Here is a 13,921-nt window from a genome sequence, read left to right on the forward strand (position 1 = left end):
ATGTGAGGATCGGGGTTGCTGTCAGCAAGGAGGGAGGCATCAGGCTGGGGGTGCAAAGGTGCAGTGTTAAACCCCATCGTGCTGTGCACTGTTTCAGGGCTAAAACAACCTTTCATTCAGCCCCCATCCCTGCCCAGTGCTGCTGTCTCCTGCAGCGTAATGCTGCAAATGCTCACCACCACTAACAAAAACCATGGTTTATCCCATTTCCTTGCATCCAGCAAACCTGCTCCCGTAGCTCCCCCCGGAAAGCAGCACAAAGAGGGTTTCTTGAGTTTTAGAGCCCTCAATATGCCAGGCCACGCTGCTCTGCTGTTGCAGCAGGCACGTGTGCGTGCAGCATGCTCTCCCGCAGGTCGTGGTTGAGATCATTGCAAAAACACCAGCAACTTGGTTTACAAGGGATGGGAGCCTCAAATCGCTGCCTGTGGGACATAGGAAACCACCTTCCCCTATTCCAAGGGATCTTCTGTAGAGGAGTCTCAGTTTGTGCAGCCCCATTTCCAACCCTGCTCCCGTTATCCAGGTGCTCTGGGGTTTCTTTTCCCCATTGTTTTTCCACCTGATGCAAGCAAATAACGGCTTTTTGTGGTAGGTTAAGTGCTGGTTTGGGGTGTCCTGGTTGCAGACACGGATACAGTCAGGGCAAGGATGCTAAAGGAGGGTTTGGATCTGCCCGGCTGTCAATCTGACATCTCCCAGCAGCCAGAGGAAATAGAGGAGAGTAAAACAGAAATGTGAATGCCTGCCCTCCTGACCCTGCTGCTCCGTGCTCCTGCAATCCTTCTGCAGCAAATCGAGGGGAAACAAGGAGAAAAGGGCCAGACAGAGCCGCCGTGCTCTGACTTCCCGTCTGCTACAAGCACAGCTCCTGCATCCAGCTATAGGGAGATGGGGAAGCAGCAGGCTGTCAGCCAAAGCCAGGCTGTAAAACCACAGGTTGGGCTTTGCACATCCTCTGATTGATTTCTTCCTGTAAGAAATGAGTAATTTAGAGGGTTTTCAAGCAAAGCAAGGAATTTGTCCTGCAATGGGGAGAGAAGCAATGGGGGAGGTGAAGTAGAAGCTGGGTTTAAACTTGAACAGGGGAAGTTCAGGTTGGATTTAAGGAAAAAGTTCTTTACTGTGAGGGTGCTGAGGCACTGGCACAGGGTGCCCAGAGAAGCTGTGGCTGCCCCATCCCTGGCAGTGTTCAAGGCCAGGTTGGACACAGGGGCTTGGAGCAAGCAGCTCTAGTGGAAGGGGTCCCTGCCCATGGCAGGGGTTGGAGCTGGATGGGCTTTAAGGTCCCTTCTAACCAAAACCATTCCATGATCTTCATAGGAAGGGTGGGTTTGGGTTTGCAGGTGGGGGAGGTGGCCAGTGGGACCAGGGCTTTATGTGTGAAACAGCGTGAGCCTCAAAATCTGCGTGCCCAGGGTTTATTTGGGCAAACGTGCTCAGTTTTACAAAGCTGGGGAGGGGAGAAGCAGCTGAATGCTTGTTCCTTGCGTTTTGGTGCTATAAGCTGGTAAATAAGGTCAAGAAGGATTTTTCTCCCATTTTCTACTTCTTTGTTGTATTGGGAGCAGCCAAAATTCATTGCAGCAATGGGGCAAGATTCCGCTCTGATGGGCTTCCCTATGCGTTATCCCTGTGTGGGATGCAGCCAGAGCTATTAATACTACAAAACCACTTGAGAACAGTATTTAACCCCCTTCCCCATCCTTCCCCAGCAGCTCAAGCCTCATTTTCTCCCTTTTTTGTACCTTTTCCAGCCTACCTGACAGTGAGCATCGAGCCGCTGCCGCCCGTGGTGGTGGGAGATGCCGTCACTCTGAAATGCAACTTCAAGACAGATGGGAAGATGCGGGAGATCGTCTGGTACCGGGTAAGCAGTGCCAGTGCCTCTTCCTTGCCCTTGGGGACAGGGACATGAAGCCACCCGGCTGCTTTGCTCCTGTCCAACAGAAGGTCAAGGCTGGATGGTGGAGAGAAAGGCAGACGGTGCTCTTGCCGATGGGAATATCGATTCGGTGAAGCGGGCAGGCAGCCTGGCCTTTGAAAAGCTGAGCAGGGAGAGATGTAAAGGGGATTTGTAGTATCCTGAGGGCTCCACGAGGCTTCTTCCAGGCATTTTGTTCTGTTTTCCAGGTGGATTTGGGGTTGGCAGGATTGGTTCTGGGGTGCTTTGCACTGAGGGGTTTAGGAGCGGGGGCTCAAGTTGGCACCGCTGTGGGAAGAGGATTTGCATGTTGGGTGTGGAATGATGCAAAAAAAGAGAGTGGTTTTCATGCAAAATCAGGCAAAATTGAGGGTGTTCAGGGCTTGGGCAGCAGTGCTGGGCTCTTCACGCTGGGCTCCTGAAGGAAAACCTTTCCCCTTCCTGTCCCTGTCCCTAAAATACTCATGGATGCGGGGTGCTGATCTGGAGCAAAGCAAGACTGGTTTTATCTGGGGAAAGGGGGATTTGGAGGCTGTGGCTGTTCCCCCCTTCCACCATCACTCCCATCTGCACCAAGCCTGGTTCCAGCCTCAGGTATAACAGTCCAGAGCAGTATTCTTGCCTTTCTCTGGGGAATTTCAGCATAAGCTGTCAAACACAACTAAACCCCCTATGATGGTTTGACTGGAGGAAACTCAAATTCCCAGGATGGGAAAAAAATCAGCTCTTTGCCTGGATGTTTGCTCACAGAGGAGGCAAAGAAAGAGCCAAGGGGGCTGGTGGCATTGGGTGAAATCACTGCCCTTCATCCGAGGATATGTTTTGGTTTACCATCTTGTTTCTGCTCCCCAAACAAGGAGCATCTTCTGCCTTCAAGCTGTTATTTGCCTCCTGGCAGGTTTATCTATAGGGAAAGGTGCTCTCTGGACTGATATATATTGAATTGCTGAAGCGTGGTGCATGCAGAGGAATATTTCCATCATGTCCTGGCTGTTTGTGTTTAGGTGTGTAGGGAATGCAAGCAGAGAAACAGCAAAATACAACCCAAAACCTGTCCTGTACCTTAAATGGCACCTTGCAGTCGGCTTCGTCTCCCCCTTATTTTGGGGAAGAGGATTTTTGTGCAGTGCTTCTTCCACCATCTCCACCAGGTTTTTCCTTCCCTTTCCCACTCGGTAAGATTGGATTAACCCACTTTCCCGCGAGCTGGGGATAGATTTGTTTAATCCCCCTGCGTGGAGGGATGTAGGAGCCCTTGGTGAGAGGACGATGTGCTGGGGTGGCCGAGCAAATTACACTCTGAGTAACCACAGAGAGAGTGAGAAGGGAAAAAATAACCCAGCTTTTATTTTTATCATCACAAATCCCCTTTTCTTCCCTTTTTTTTACCTCCCCTTCCCTTTTTCTCCTTTCCCAGGGATCTTCCTGCATTCGGGAACTGATTTTTCTCATAGAGCATCTTAGGATTTTCCAAATTCCCTTCTGATTTTAGGGTTTTTTCCCCTTTTTTCCTCCCATCTTGTCTTGCTCATGGACTTTTGCAGCCCAAACCCCTGTGCAGAGGTCATGGATGGTCTCCTGTGGGCCAGGTGGAGATGCTGGGGCTGTGCAGTTCTGTTCCTACCATTTGTAAACCATCCTCACAGCATCTCTGTGAGCGCACTGAAGCACTGGAGCGGGGTGTGGGGGGTCCCTCTGGGGCTCCCCTTTCCCTTCCCCATGTCTCGTTTTACAGAGGGCAGAGTGAGCTCCGTGAGTTTAAGGATGCAGAGTGGCTCCAGAGGCACACACTGGGTTGGGGAGGGAGGGAAAGCAGAAGGGGCAGCACAGCAGCAAGCACAGTGGCAGCAGTTTGGTGTAGGCCATAGGGTGGGTGCATAAGCCATGGGGTGCATCCATAACCCCATGACTTATGAGGTGCATCCATAACTCATGGGGTACATTCATAACCCATTGGGGTGCATGCATAATAACGAGTTGGGAGCATGCAGAACCATGGGGTAAATGCTTAACCCACTAGGAAGCATGCATAACCCATGAAGTGTTGTGTGTAACCTGTCAGGAGCATGCTTAACCTGCTGGGAGCATGCACATCCCATTGGGATGCATGCATAACCCATCAGGGTGCATGCATAACCCATCAGGTTAGGTGACACACGTATCTCCAACCCATCGGTGTGCATGCATAGCCTGTTGAGAGCATGCATAGCCTGTCAGGGTGGGTTTATAACCCATGGGGTGCATGTATAACCCATGGGGTGCATGTATAATCCATGGGATGCATCCGTAGCCAATGGGGTGTGTACATAACCCATCAAGGTGGGTGTATAACCCATGGAATGGCTGCATAACCCATGGGGTGGGTGCATAACTGATGGGGTGGGTGCATATAACCTTTCAGGGTGGATGCATAACCCATGGGATGGGTGCATAACCCATGGGGTGTGTCTATAAGCCATGGGATGTATTCATAACCCATGGGGTGGGTGCATAACCCATTGAGGTGCGTGCACACCAAGGCTGTGAGGTGTAAACCAGATTCTTACCATGGGTAAGGCAGGTAAAACCCCACTGAGAAGCACCGTTGCTGCAAACCAGCACCCCCAAACCCCCTCTGCAACATGGGAGCCCCATTGCTGAGGGGCAGCAAACAGGGGTGGCAGCAGCAGACAACTTCTCCCTCAGTTCTCGGCATGAGCCGCTGCTTTAGGTTGCTTCATGCAAGGACTGAAGGAGACCTGGGATGAGCAAAGGGGGCTTTTTCACAGCCCAAACAGGAACATGCACCATCTGCAGAGGTGATAATTAATATTCACCCACCCCTCCGTGCTGAAGTCATCTCCAGAAGGCGCGATGTGCCTGAGAACATGTGCAAACATGGGTCTGGACCCCTTGTGCGTCAGGCGAGCACCGAAAACCCCTTGTGCAGAGGACAAGGGAGGTGGCATCCTTGTAATGAGTCCAAGGAAGACACGGAGCTGTCAAGCTGTTCTCTGGTGTCTTGGGGGTCACACTGAGACCTGATTAGTATGGTCAGTGCCACGCTGCAGCAAGGGATGGGGAGGGAGGAAATGACTTTTTGCAGCAGTGCAGAGCTCTAAAGGAAAATAATAGGAAGCGGGAGAGGGAGGGAAAATCCTCAGGGTGTCTGTTGTGGCTCTGCACAGACATCTGGCAGCAGCCTGTACACACAGCCGGGGGCTCGGATGATGGCAATCGCAATAAAGTCTTTTGCACAGCTCTGGTGGCAGGCGAGGGCTGGGCAGGATTCCCTGGAGGAGGGCAGTGATCCTGTGCTCAGCATCCCTCTGCCCAGTGGGGCCAGGGGTTTGGCTTAGGGATGTACAGCTGGAAGAGCCGGGGGGTGGAGGGGAGCCCTTGGGTCTGGGGTTGCTCTGCCTCAATTAATTAGAGTTTGGTGCTCAGTCTAATTAGCAATAAGGAAAAGAACAGAGAGACGGGGATGGTGGTGTTGTCTGCAGCACCCTAGGCAGGCATTGCTCTCCATAGCACCCATGCGTGAGGACTTATCTACTCCTCTGCTGTGCTCTGGGGAGACCCCCCCTGCAGCCCTGATCCAGCTCTGGGGCAGCAGCACAAGAGGGACCTGGAGCTGCTGGAGCGAGGCCAGAGGAGGCCATGGAGATGCTGCGAGGGCTGGAGCAGCTCTGCTCTGGAGCCAGGCTGAGAGAGCTGGGCTGGGGCAGCCTGGAGAAGAGAAGGCTCCTGAAGGGGAGACCTGAGAGCAGCTCCAGTGCCTGAAGGGGCTGCAGGAAAGCTGGAGAGGGGCTTGGGACAAGGGATGTAGGGACAGGCCAAGGGGAATGGCTTTAACCTGCCAGAGGGGAGACTGAGATGAGCTCTTAGGCAGAAGCTCTTCCCTGTGAGGGTGCTGAGGCGCTGGCACAGGGTGCCCAGAGAAGCTGTGACTGCCCCATCCCTGGCAGTGTTCAAGGCCAGGTTGGACACAGGGGCTTGGAGCAAGCTGCTCTAGTGGAAGGTGTCCCTGCCTGTGGCAGGGGTTGGAGCTGGAGGAACTTTGAGGTCCCTTCAACCCAAACCATTTCATGATTTACACGGGCCACACGGGAGGCGAGGGCGATCTGGAACGTGGAGTGGCACTGCAGGATCTCCTTCAGGATAAAAAACACCACCTGGCACTTCTGAGCACTCAGCACCTTCGGCTCCATCTCCATCAGCGGGTTCCTGTAATCCTGTGGGAGATGCCGGTGCATCAGCATCCCTGAGCCCCTGTGCTCCCCATCCCAAACAAGGGGGTCTCCCACCTGCAGGATGCGTTTCAAGGAGTCCACGTAGCTCCGCTCGCTCTGCACGATGGAGCCCTGCCTGGCAAAGGCTGGGGCGGGGGGGGGCTCAGAAACCAGAGGCCAAGGCAGGTAGGAGCCGATGCATTACAGATGTTGGTGGTACTTCTCGGAGCTGCCTGATCAATGGTGACAAAGCTCAGTCCCTGCGGGGGCTGCCTCTGTCGTTGCCCATTAGGAGCAATGAGACGTTACAGCTCCGGCCGGCGTCTCCCTCGGTGGCTCCAAGCGGGAAGTGTTGCTGGTGACAGTGATAAAGTCACTACTTGCAGCGGCATCAGCTCCAGGGGAGGGGGAAGACAGGATGGAGGAGCCAAGTGAAGGACACCCAATGTCCTGAGGCTGTTGCAAGCCCTTCCTATACCGTACAATGCTGCTGGGACAGCCCAGATTTGGGGGGGTTGGTTTGGGGGTGCTGGGGATGGTCCAGACAGGAGGCATCGGGATGCTGTTTTTTACTTCTCACCCCTTGAAACTCACAGCCCCCTCCTTATTTTCAAGCCAACCCCATTTATGGTGGGTCGTGCCTCTGATTTATAAACCTGCTCTTCTATAGGGTAAAAAACTCGAGTTCTAAGGCTGCAGGGATGCTCTGTAAGATCTGAGCAAAGCTGCTGATGGAGAGATCTTGGGCTGGTAACTGCGAGAGGTTTGATTCGTGCCATTCATCTGCCTGGGAGATGATCATTTACATGTCAGTGTGGGGAACTCTTTTAATTCCTCATGCTTAGGCAGGGAGAGGAGGTCACAAGCAGCAGCACAGTTTATTGAGTTCTTTATTACGTCTGGGTATGGGCATCACTCTGGCTCCAGGGATGCAGTGGGGAGCCTGGGCTGCGCTTCCCAGTACCTGTTTGATCAAGCATGTGATTTAGTGATGCCAGAGGGGGGCACCAGCATGGGTGCTGCCCTTTGGGAGATAAAGATGGGTTGTAGTGCTCATTTTGGGATCAAACCATCCGGATTTGGGCAAATAAATCAACTACTCTGTATTTTTGGAAGACAAGCGTGCTGCTGGTGGTGTTCTGGATGGTTCTGAGCAAGGAAGGACTGAGTGGTCCGGCAAGCTCAGGGCAGGAGGAAGGATATCAGCTAGAAGAGAGGTTTCCCAGCACGATGTGTTTCTCCCAGAGGCTGTGACATGGTTTTGGATGTAGGGATGCTGCAAACCCCTGGAAGCACACTAAGCATTGCGCTCACGCCCTACAGCCCCTTCAGGTTATTTTCCCTCTTGCCGTAGCAAGTGCTTGTTGCAGCTCCTTGGGGAAAGGGTGTAAATTCAGCCCTAAGACTGGAGCCCAGTGATGCTTCATGTCCCAGAGTGCTATGGAGAGGCCCTGTCCCTTTATAATCACTTTGTCCTCCACAATCCCTCCCCACCGATCCCCTTGGTCTCCCACCCATCTCTCCCTGATGCTTTTCTAACCCGTGAGCGTCCCAGCGAGATGCTCCAGCAATATTAATGGTACCAGTGTATTTTGGGGACAGCAAAGGGCCGGATCACCAGTGAGAGGAAAGAGGCAGGATGGGGCTGCCTCTGTGACAGCAGGAAGGAGCAGGAGGTTAATGTCTCCCTGTACAGTGGCAATTGCTGGTGTTATGTCAGGAATAAGGTTTTTACTAGGGCTTATACATAATGCAGCAGGCAGCCTTGGGCTGCCTGAGCTCAGCTCTGCTGCCCTAAACCTGCCTTTTCCTTGTCCTGTGACCCTTTATTCCTACTCCTCAGTGTGGGCACATAATGTGGGGCAATCACTGTTGCATGCTGCTGAATTGTCATTCTTTTTTAACCCAGCAAGAAGTGGCTTGGCTGTTTCTGCACCCCTGTGGCTTCACCAACTTCATATGCAGCTCCTCTCCAAAATAATTGACCCCAGGGCGCACATAAAAGGCTGAAAGTAGGTCTAATCCCTGGAGAGAGTCTATTCTATATGTGCCTTTCCACAGGAGCTTATTAACTGCCTGTAATTCCCTAAGGATACAACCAGGCTGCAGCATCTTGCCTCACTGTGCATCCTCAGGGGGATACAAGGGGTCCCATGGGTGGCTTGAGTGATGCTTTGAGCTTCATTTTCCACTCCCATCCTTGGATATAGCTTCATGCTCCCTGGCTTTGCCCACATCTGTCCAGATGTGCTGGGGAACTCCTGTGGCTGCAAACTCCTGGTCTACGAGCATCACCTCCACTGCTCCCCATCCCCATTCCTTGAGCATCCCTCCTTGAACCAACCACTCTGTTGCATCCCCAACATAATCCCTTTGAGATGATCCATGAAGAGCTTCTCAGCCTGGGAGCAGCTCCAAGGTTTCTCCCCACACCTACCCCAGGGCATCAATAAAAGCCAGGGAAAATCAGACACGTCCTTGAAAACTTCCCCTCATTCCCAAGGCCGAAGATTTACAACACTGATAATTCTTCTTGCAGTTCTTTATCCCACATCCGTGCCAGCATGTATTTTCTTTGCAATAAAAGCCTCAGCCTTGACAAATAAATGTGAAGAGGTGGTTTTAGTGTCAGCAGTTTGGGTTTTTTTCCCCTTTCTTTTAGCCATAAAAAAGGGGAAAAAGATCAAATCTGGAACCAAAGACGAGCTTTGTCCAAGTGGGGAGAGAAATGCTGGGTGGCAAAACTGGTTTCCTCCCTGAGACATGCTGGTTTTGGGGGATAATCCCCCAAATCCCTTTCGTCTGCACCTGGCTTGTGTTAAAAAATAACTATTCTAACCCTCTGATGGACCGATCTGAGCTGTTACAGCCCCAAAACGTGCATAAACACACACACACACACACATTGCTTTCCTCTGCCTTTTCCTCCTAATTTTGTGCTAAACTTTGCTCCTCAGAAGGGATGAAGATAAATCTGAGGACACTGAGGGGCACAGGGAAGAAATGAGCCCTCCCTGCTCCTAAAAAGAGCCTTTTTCTGCTTAGAGCAGACAGAGATGGGAGTTGGCAACATGATAACGGGATGGAAATGCACTGGATTTGCATTTGGATTCAGCAAGCTCATACTAGATACATAATAGTTATTGATGCTTAAGAAAAATAGTGAAGAAATTAAAGATAAATATAATAAAAACATATTACAAATGAAAAAGTGGGTGTGAAGATGCTCGTGCATTTGCAAACATGACCTTGGGCATCTCATATCCTGGTTTTACTTTTGCAGGTCACCGACGGTGGCACCATCAAGCAGAAGATCTTCACCTTCGATGCCATGTTCTCCACCAATTTCTCCCACATGGAGAACTATCGGAAGAGGGAGGATTTGGTCTACCAGTCCACCGTGCGGTAAGTCACCTTGACATCCTCTTCTCCAGCATGCTGGCTGCTTCCTGATGCCTATTTTTACAAACCTGGCCCTATTTTGGGGTAGTTGAAGGTATTGAAGGACATGGAGCTGTTGGAGCAAGGCCAGAGGAGGCCATGAGGATGCTCAGGGGCTGGAGCAGCTCCTGTATGGAGACAGGCTGAGAACATTGGGGCTGTTCAGCCTGGAGAAGAGAAGCTGCGTGGAGACCTCAGAGCAGCTTCCAGTGTCTGAAGGGGGCTGCAAGGATGCTGGAGAGGGGCTCTTCATCAGGGACTGTAGCGATAGGACAAGGGGTGATGGGTTCAAACTGAAACAGGGGAAGTTCAGGTTGGATACAAGAAGAAATCCTTCGCTATGAGAATGTTGAGGTACTGGGACAGCCTGTCCAAGGAAGTTGTGGCTGCCCCATCCCTGGCAGTGTTCAAGGCCAGGTTGGACACAGGGGCTTGGAGCAAGCTGCTCTAGTGGAAGGGGTCCCTGCCCGTGGCAGGGGTTGGAGCTGGGTGAGCTTTAAGGTCCTTCCTAACCCAAAGCATTCTATGATTTGGGCAACACTTGACTCTTTGATTGTCTTTGTCTGTCTCAGGGATTCATTGCATTGCAAAGAAATTACCACGCCTTAATGCTCCATCACCACATATCCTAGGGTTGTCCAAATGTTCCTTCTTGTCCCTAGGGAATAGGTGACATTGGTGGCGATTTCCAGGGGTGAAAAAGGACAGAGAAAAGCAAGGCTTGGGAAAACAACAAAATCGCTATCTATATTTAAAGCAGGCAGCATGGAAGTTAGTCTTTGCTTCTTTTCCAAGTGCAAAATCACTTGCAGGGGTGTCAGCTTTATTACTAATTACACACTTGCTTTATTGCCAATGGTATAAAAGGAAAACCAAACCTGGTAAAAACTGCCAGGGGGAGACTTAATTCAAGGTGAAAAAAGCCAGGGTGAAGTATTTATTTTCCACAATTATTACTTTTTACCTCTTTGTGTCCTTTTTAAATGAGAAGTTGCCAATCGCATTCCATAGCTCATGTTTCCCAACGTCGTAATAAGAATTCTGTGGCTGATGGGGAAAATACAGTTGTTTCACCAAGGTGATGTGATGTTTCCAACTCCAAATGTCTGTGTGTGGTTGGAAAGGGCTTGGGCAGGGCTGGTCCCATCGGATGAGTGTGTGCGCAAGTGGAAATCCCTTCTAATTTCTTAGAATTTGAGTTTTAGGGGTTTTTTTTTGCTGTTTTTTTCTGTTACACTCAGAGGTGGGTTTTTAGTACAAGGAAGAGCAAGTGTGTTGGGTGGCTGCATGGGAATAAAGTGACTATGGAGCGGAAAACAAGCAGGAAAGCAGGGCTGGAGAGGACATGGTATGGGGTTGCTTAGATGATGCTCAGGGGAGTCTCAGGGTGCTCAAGGGTTGCTCAGGGGGACTCACAGGGGTTGCTCATGGGAAGCTCAGGAGAAGCTTGGGATGTTCAGAGGTTACTCAGGGGTTGTTCAGGGAATATTCAGGATACCCAGGGTCTTGCTCAGGAGATGCTCAGGGATTCTCAGAGGATGCTTAGAGGTACCATAGGCTTGCCCAGAGGATGCTCAAGGATTGCTGAGGAAGGTCAGGGGATGATCAGGAGATGCTGTGGGGTTGGTCAGAGGGTGCTCAGGGGCTTGCTTAGAGGATGCTCAGGCAATAGGTTGCCAAAGGAACGTTCAGGAGATGGTCAGGGGCTTGCTTAGAAGATGCTATGGGGGTGGGCAGAGGATGGTCAGGGGCTTGCTTAGAGGATGCTCAGGCAATAGGTTGCCAAAGGGATATTCAGGAGATGATCAGGGGCTTGCTTAGAAGATGCTGTGGGGGTCAGAGGATGCTCAGGATCTTGGTCAGAGGATGATCAGGCAATGATCAAAGGTTGCTCAGAGGCTTGTTGAGGAAATGCTGTGGAGTTGGTCAGAGGATGCTCAGGCAATAAACAAAGGTGGCTCAGATGCTTGCTCAGATGCTATGGAGCTGGTCAGAGGGTGCTCAGGGGCTTGCTCAGGGGATGCTCAGGCAATAGGTTGCCCAAGAGGATGTTCAGGAGATGCTCAGAGGCTGCTCCACTCTTTTATTTTGTTTCCCCTTGGAGCACAGGCTCTGCTCAGCAGCTCGCTCTGATGTTGTACACATTTCTGACACAACTAATTGTTGTTTAGAGCTTGTGTTGGCGGCTTCACAAAGGGATTACACATTCCCTAACTCACCAGCCTTGCTTCCTGCCATAAACCCAGTGGTTTCACTCAATGCTGGATTTGGCCATTGCTCTCCTCAAATAGGGAAGCAGCAGGAAAGTTGGGGTATTAAACCAGACTAAAACATCCCCTGTGCACGGAGCGAGACAACACAAGCATCCCTTGATCAAGGGACAAGGACACGCCATGTTCACCCGGTTATGGCACACTGCACCAACCCCCAGCTGCTTTTTTTGGCTCAGAACCCTCCATTTTCCTCCCTTTCACCACATATTGTAGAACTAATAGCATTTGCAAGCAGAAAATTTCACCGCCCTAGGACCAAGAACTTAAAAGCATCGGTAATCATCGGCACGGCGCCGGCAAATCATCCGTGGAGCCAGGGATGTTCATGGTAAAAGTCTTTTCACACAGTCGCCTTTTTACAGAGGAAAACAGCAAGTTGCCTGGAGAGAAAGGAGATATTTCTTGGAGGCTCTGAAAAGACTTGTTTTCTGAATCATTGGCTTGATGCTCTATTTGGAGGGGGGGGTCTCCTGCCTCATTTTGGGCTCTGGTGAAGAAATGGAGCACTATTAGGAAGGGTTTAGTGATGGGTCAGGTGCTTCCCAGCCGTTTCCACTCAGTTTTTCTCCCCCTTTCATTTTACCCTTCTGGATTTTCATCTCTTCTTTTCATCTTTGCAATGGCACGGGCACGTCGGTGCCGTCCCACGGAGCGTTATCCCGAGCGGCGCGGCTCTTATCTGCACGGCACAGAGGGCTGCCGGGGCTGCCTCTTTTCATAGCGGCTTTGAACGCCGCCCGCTCAGATGTGAAGAGCAAAGCTGAGAGATATCCAACCCTGGATTATTTCCTTTCCCCTCCTTTGATTAAAAACCCACCCTTGTCGAGGAAGGCACTGCTTTATGAATATCTATATAGGGTTTTTTTCCCCTTATTTCCAGCATGCTTAGAGGACACAAAGGACATAACGGTCAGCGTTTTGGTTTCGCAGGGCTGGGCAGCCCCTCCCTCCGGTCCTTACCCATAGCAGAAGCATCGAACCGACCCAATTAGGACCATTTTACACCCAAATCGACGTGCAAACCCAAAGGGCTTGTCCTTGGCAGCCACTGGGACACGGTGTCCCCAGCTTGGTGGGGACCAAAACTGCTCCTGCAAGCCACTAACGAAGGGTGCGGATGATTTCCCACTTGATGCTTGGGTAATTAGAGACTGAAACAGATGGAGGAGGCTTAGTTGAAAGCATCAAGGCCATTAAAAGGAGTTGCCAAGTGACTGTTCGCTTCGACAGGGCCTTGTTCGTGCTGGTGGGGGGCTCGTGTAGCAAGGATGAGGCATGGGAAGGCAGCCAGAGGCTTCCAGAAAGGATCCATCAAACCAGAGCCAGATTTACCCCAGGACAGAGAAGCCCTGTGAGGTGCATGCCTCAGTTTCTCCAGAAAAGCGGAGGGGATTAAGCAGGGAGTGGCTTGAAGGGTGCTCCATGTAGGAACTGATCCTATCCTTGTTGCTGTGGTGGGATTCTGCTGACCACTGAGGTGGGATAATGCTGGCTGGCAAGGCAGGATGGTGCTGCCAACCGGCAAGGTGGGATGCTACTGTTTGGTGAGGTGGGATGCTGCCAGCCAGCAAGGTGGGATGATGATGCTGACTGATGGGGTGGGATGCTGCTAGTCAGCAAAGTGACTCCTTTGCAGCTGGTGTGATCATCTCCACCTCCAGCAGCACTGAGCCTTTTGCACATCTCTTCCTCTCCTGGTTTTCTTTATATCTCTATAAAGACCCTAGATAATCTATCGATCCATGTGTACTCTGGGTTTGCTTGGAGCATTTGATGCTTTTCATCTGCCACGCTTTGCTGCAGCCATTGCATCGCCTGAGCGGTCTGTAATGTTCAGTGTTGAGCCTTTAACATTGGCGTTCTGCAGGTGTTTGATGTCCAGGCTTCGTGGGCTTCTGCTCTTGGTGGTGCTTTTAGCTCCCATATGCTTCCTCTTTCTATAATACAATTACTTCCCCTCCTGAGGAGCTGTCAGTGCCGCTGAACTCCAGCTGCTGAACCACATTACACAGCTCTCTCCTGCAGCCGCTGCAGTTATTAATAGTGTATTGATCCCTGTCACCAGTAAAAAG

General features: G+C 51.3%; 1 protein-coding gene across 1 annotated transcript in view; it reads left to right on the forward strand.

Annotated features, from left to right (window-relative positions):
* IGSF21 (immunoglobin superfamily member 21) overlaps nucleotides 1–13,921 on the forward strand; it is a 40,001-nt gene that overhangs the window by 20,218 nt on the left and 5,862 nt on the right. The window contains exons 2-3 of the mRNA XM_061479344.1: nucleotides 1,758–1,870; nucleotides 9,419–9,540. Coding sequence (XP_061335328.1) covers nucleotides 1,758–1,870; nucleotides 9,419–9,540 — 235 coding nt within the window. The remainder of the gene's footprint in view (nucleotides 1–1,757; nucleotides 1,871–9,418; nucleotides 9,541–13,921) is intronic.

Source organism: Pezoporus flaviventris, unplaced genomic scaffold (assembly GCF_033815535.1).
Source record: "Pezoporus flaviventris isolate CSIRO_AGI_PZ_B2104156 unplaced genomic scaffold, CSIRO_AGI_Pfla_v1 ptg000148l, whole genome shotgun sequence".
Lineage (NCBI taxonomy): Eukaryota > Metazoa > Chordata > Aves > Psittaciformes > Psittacidae > Pezoporus > Pezoporus flaviventris.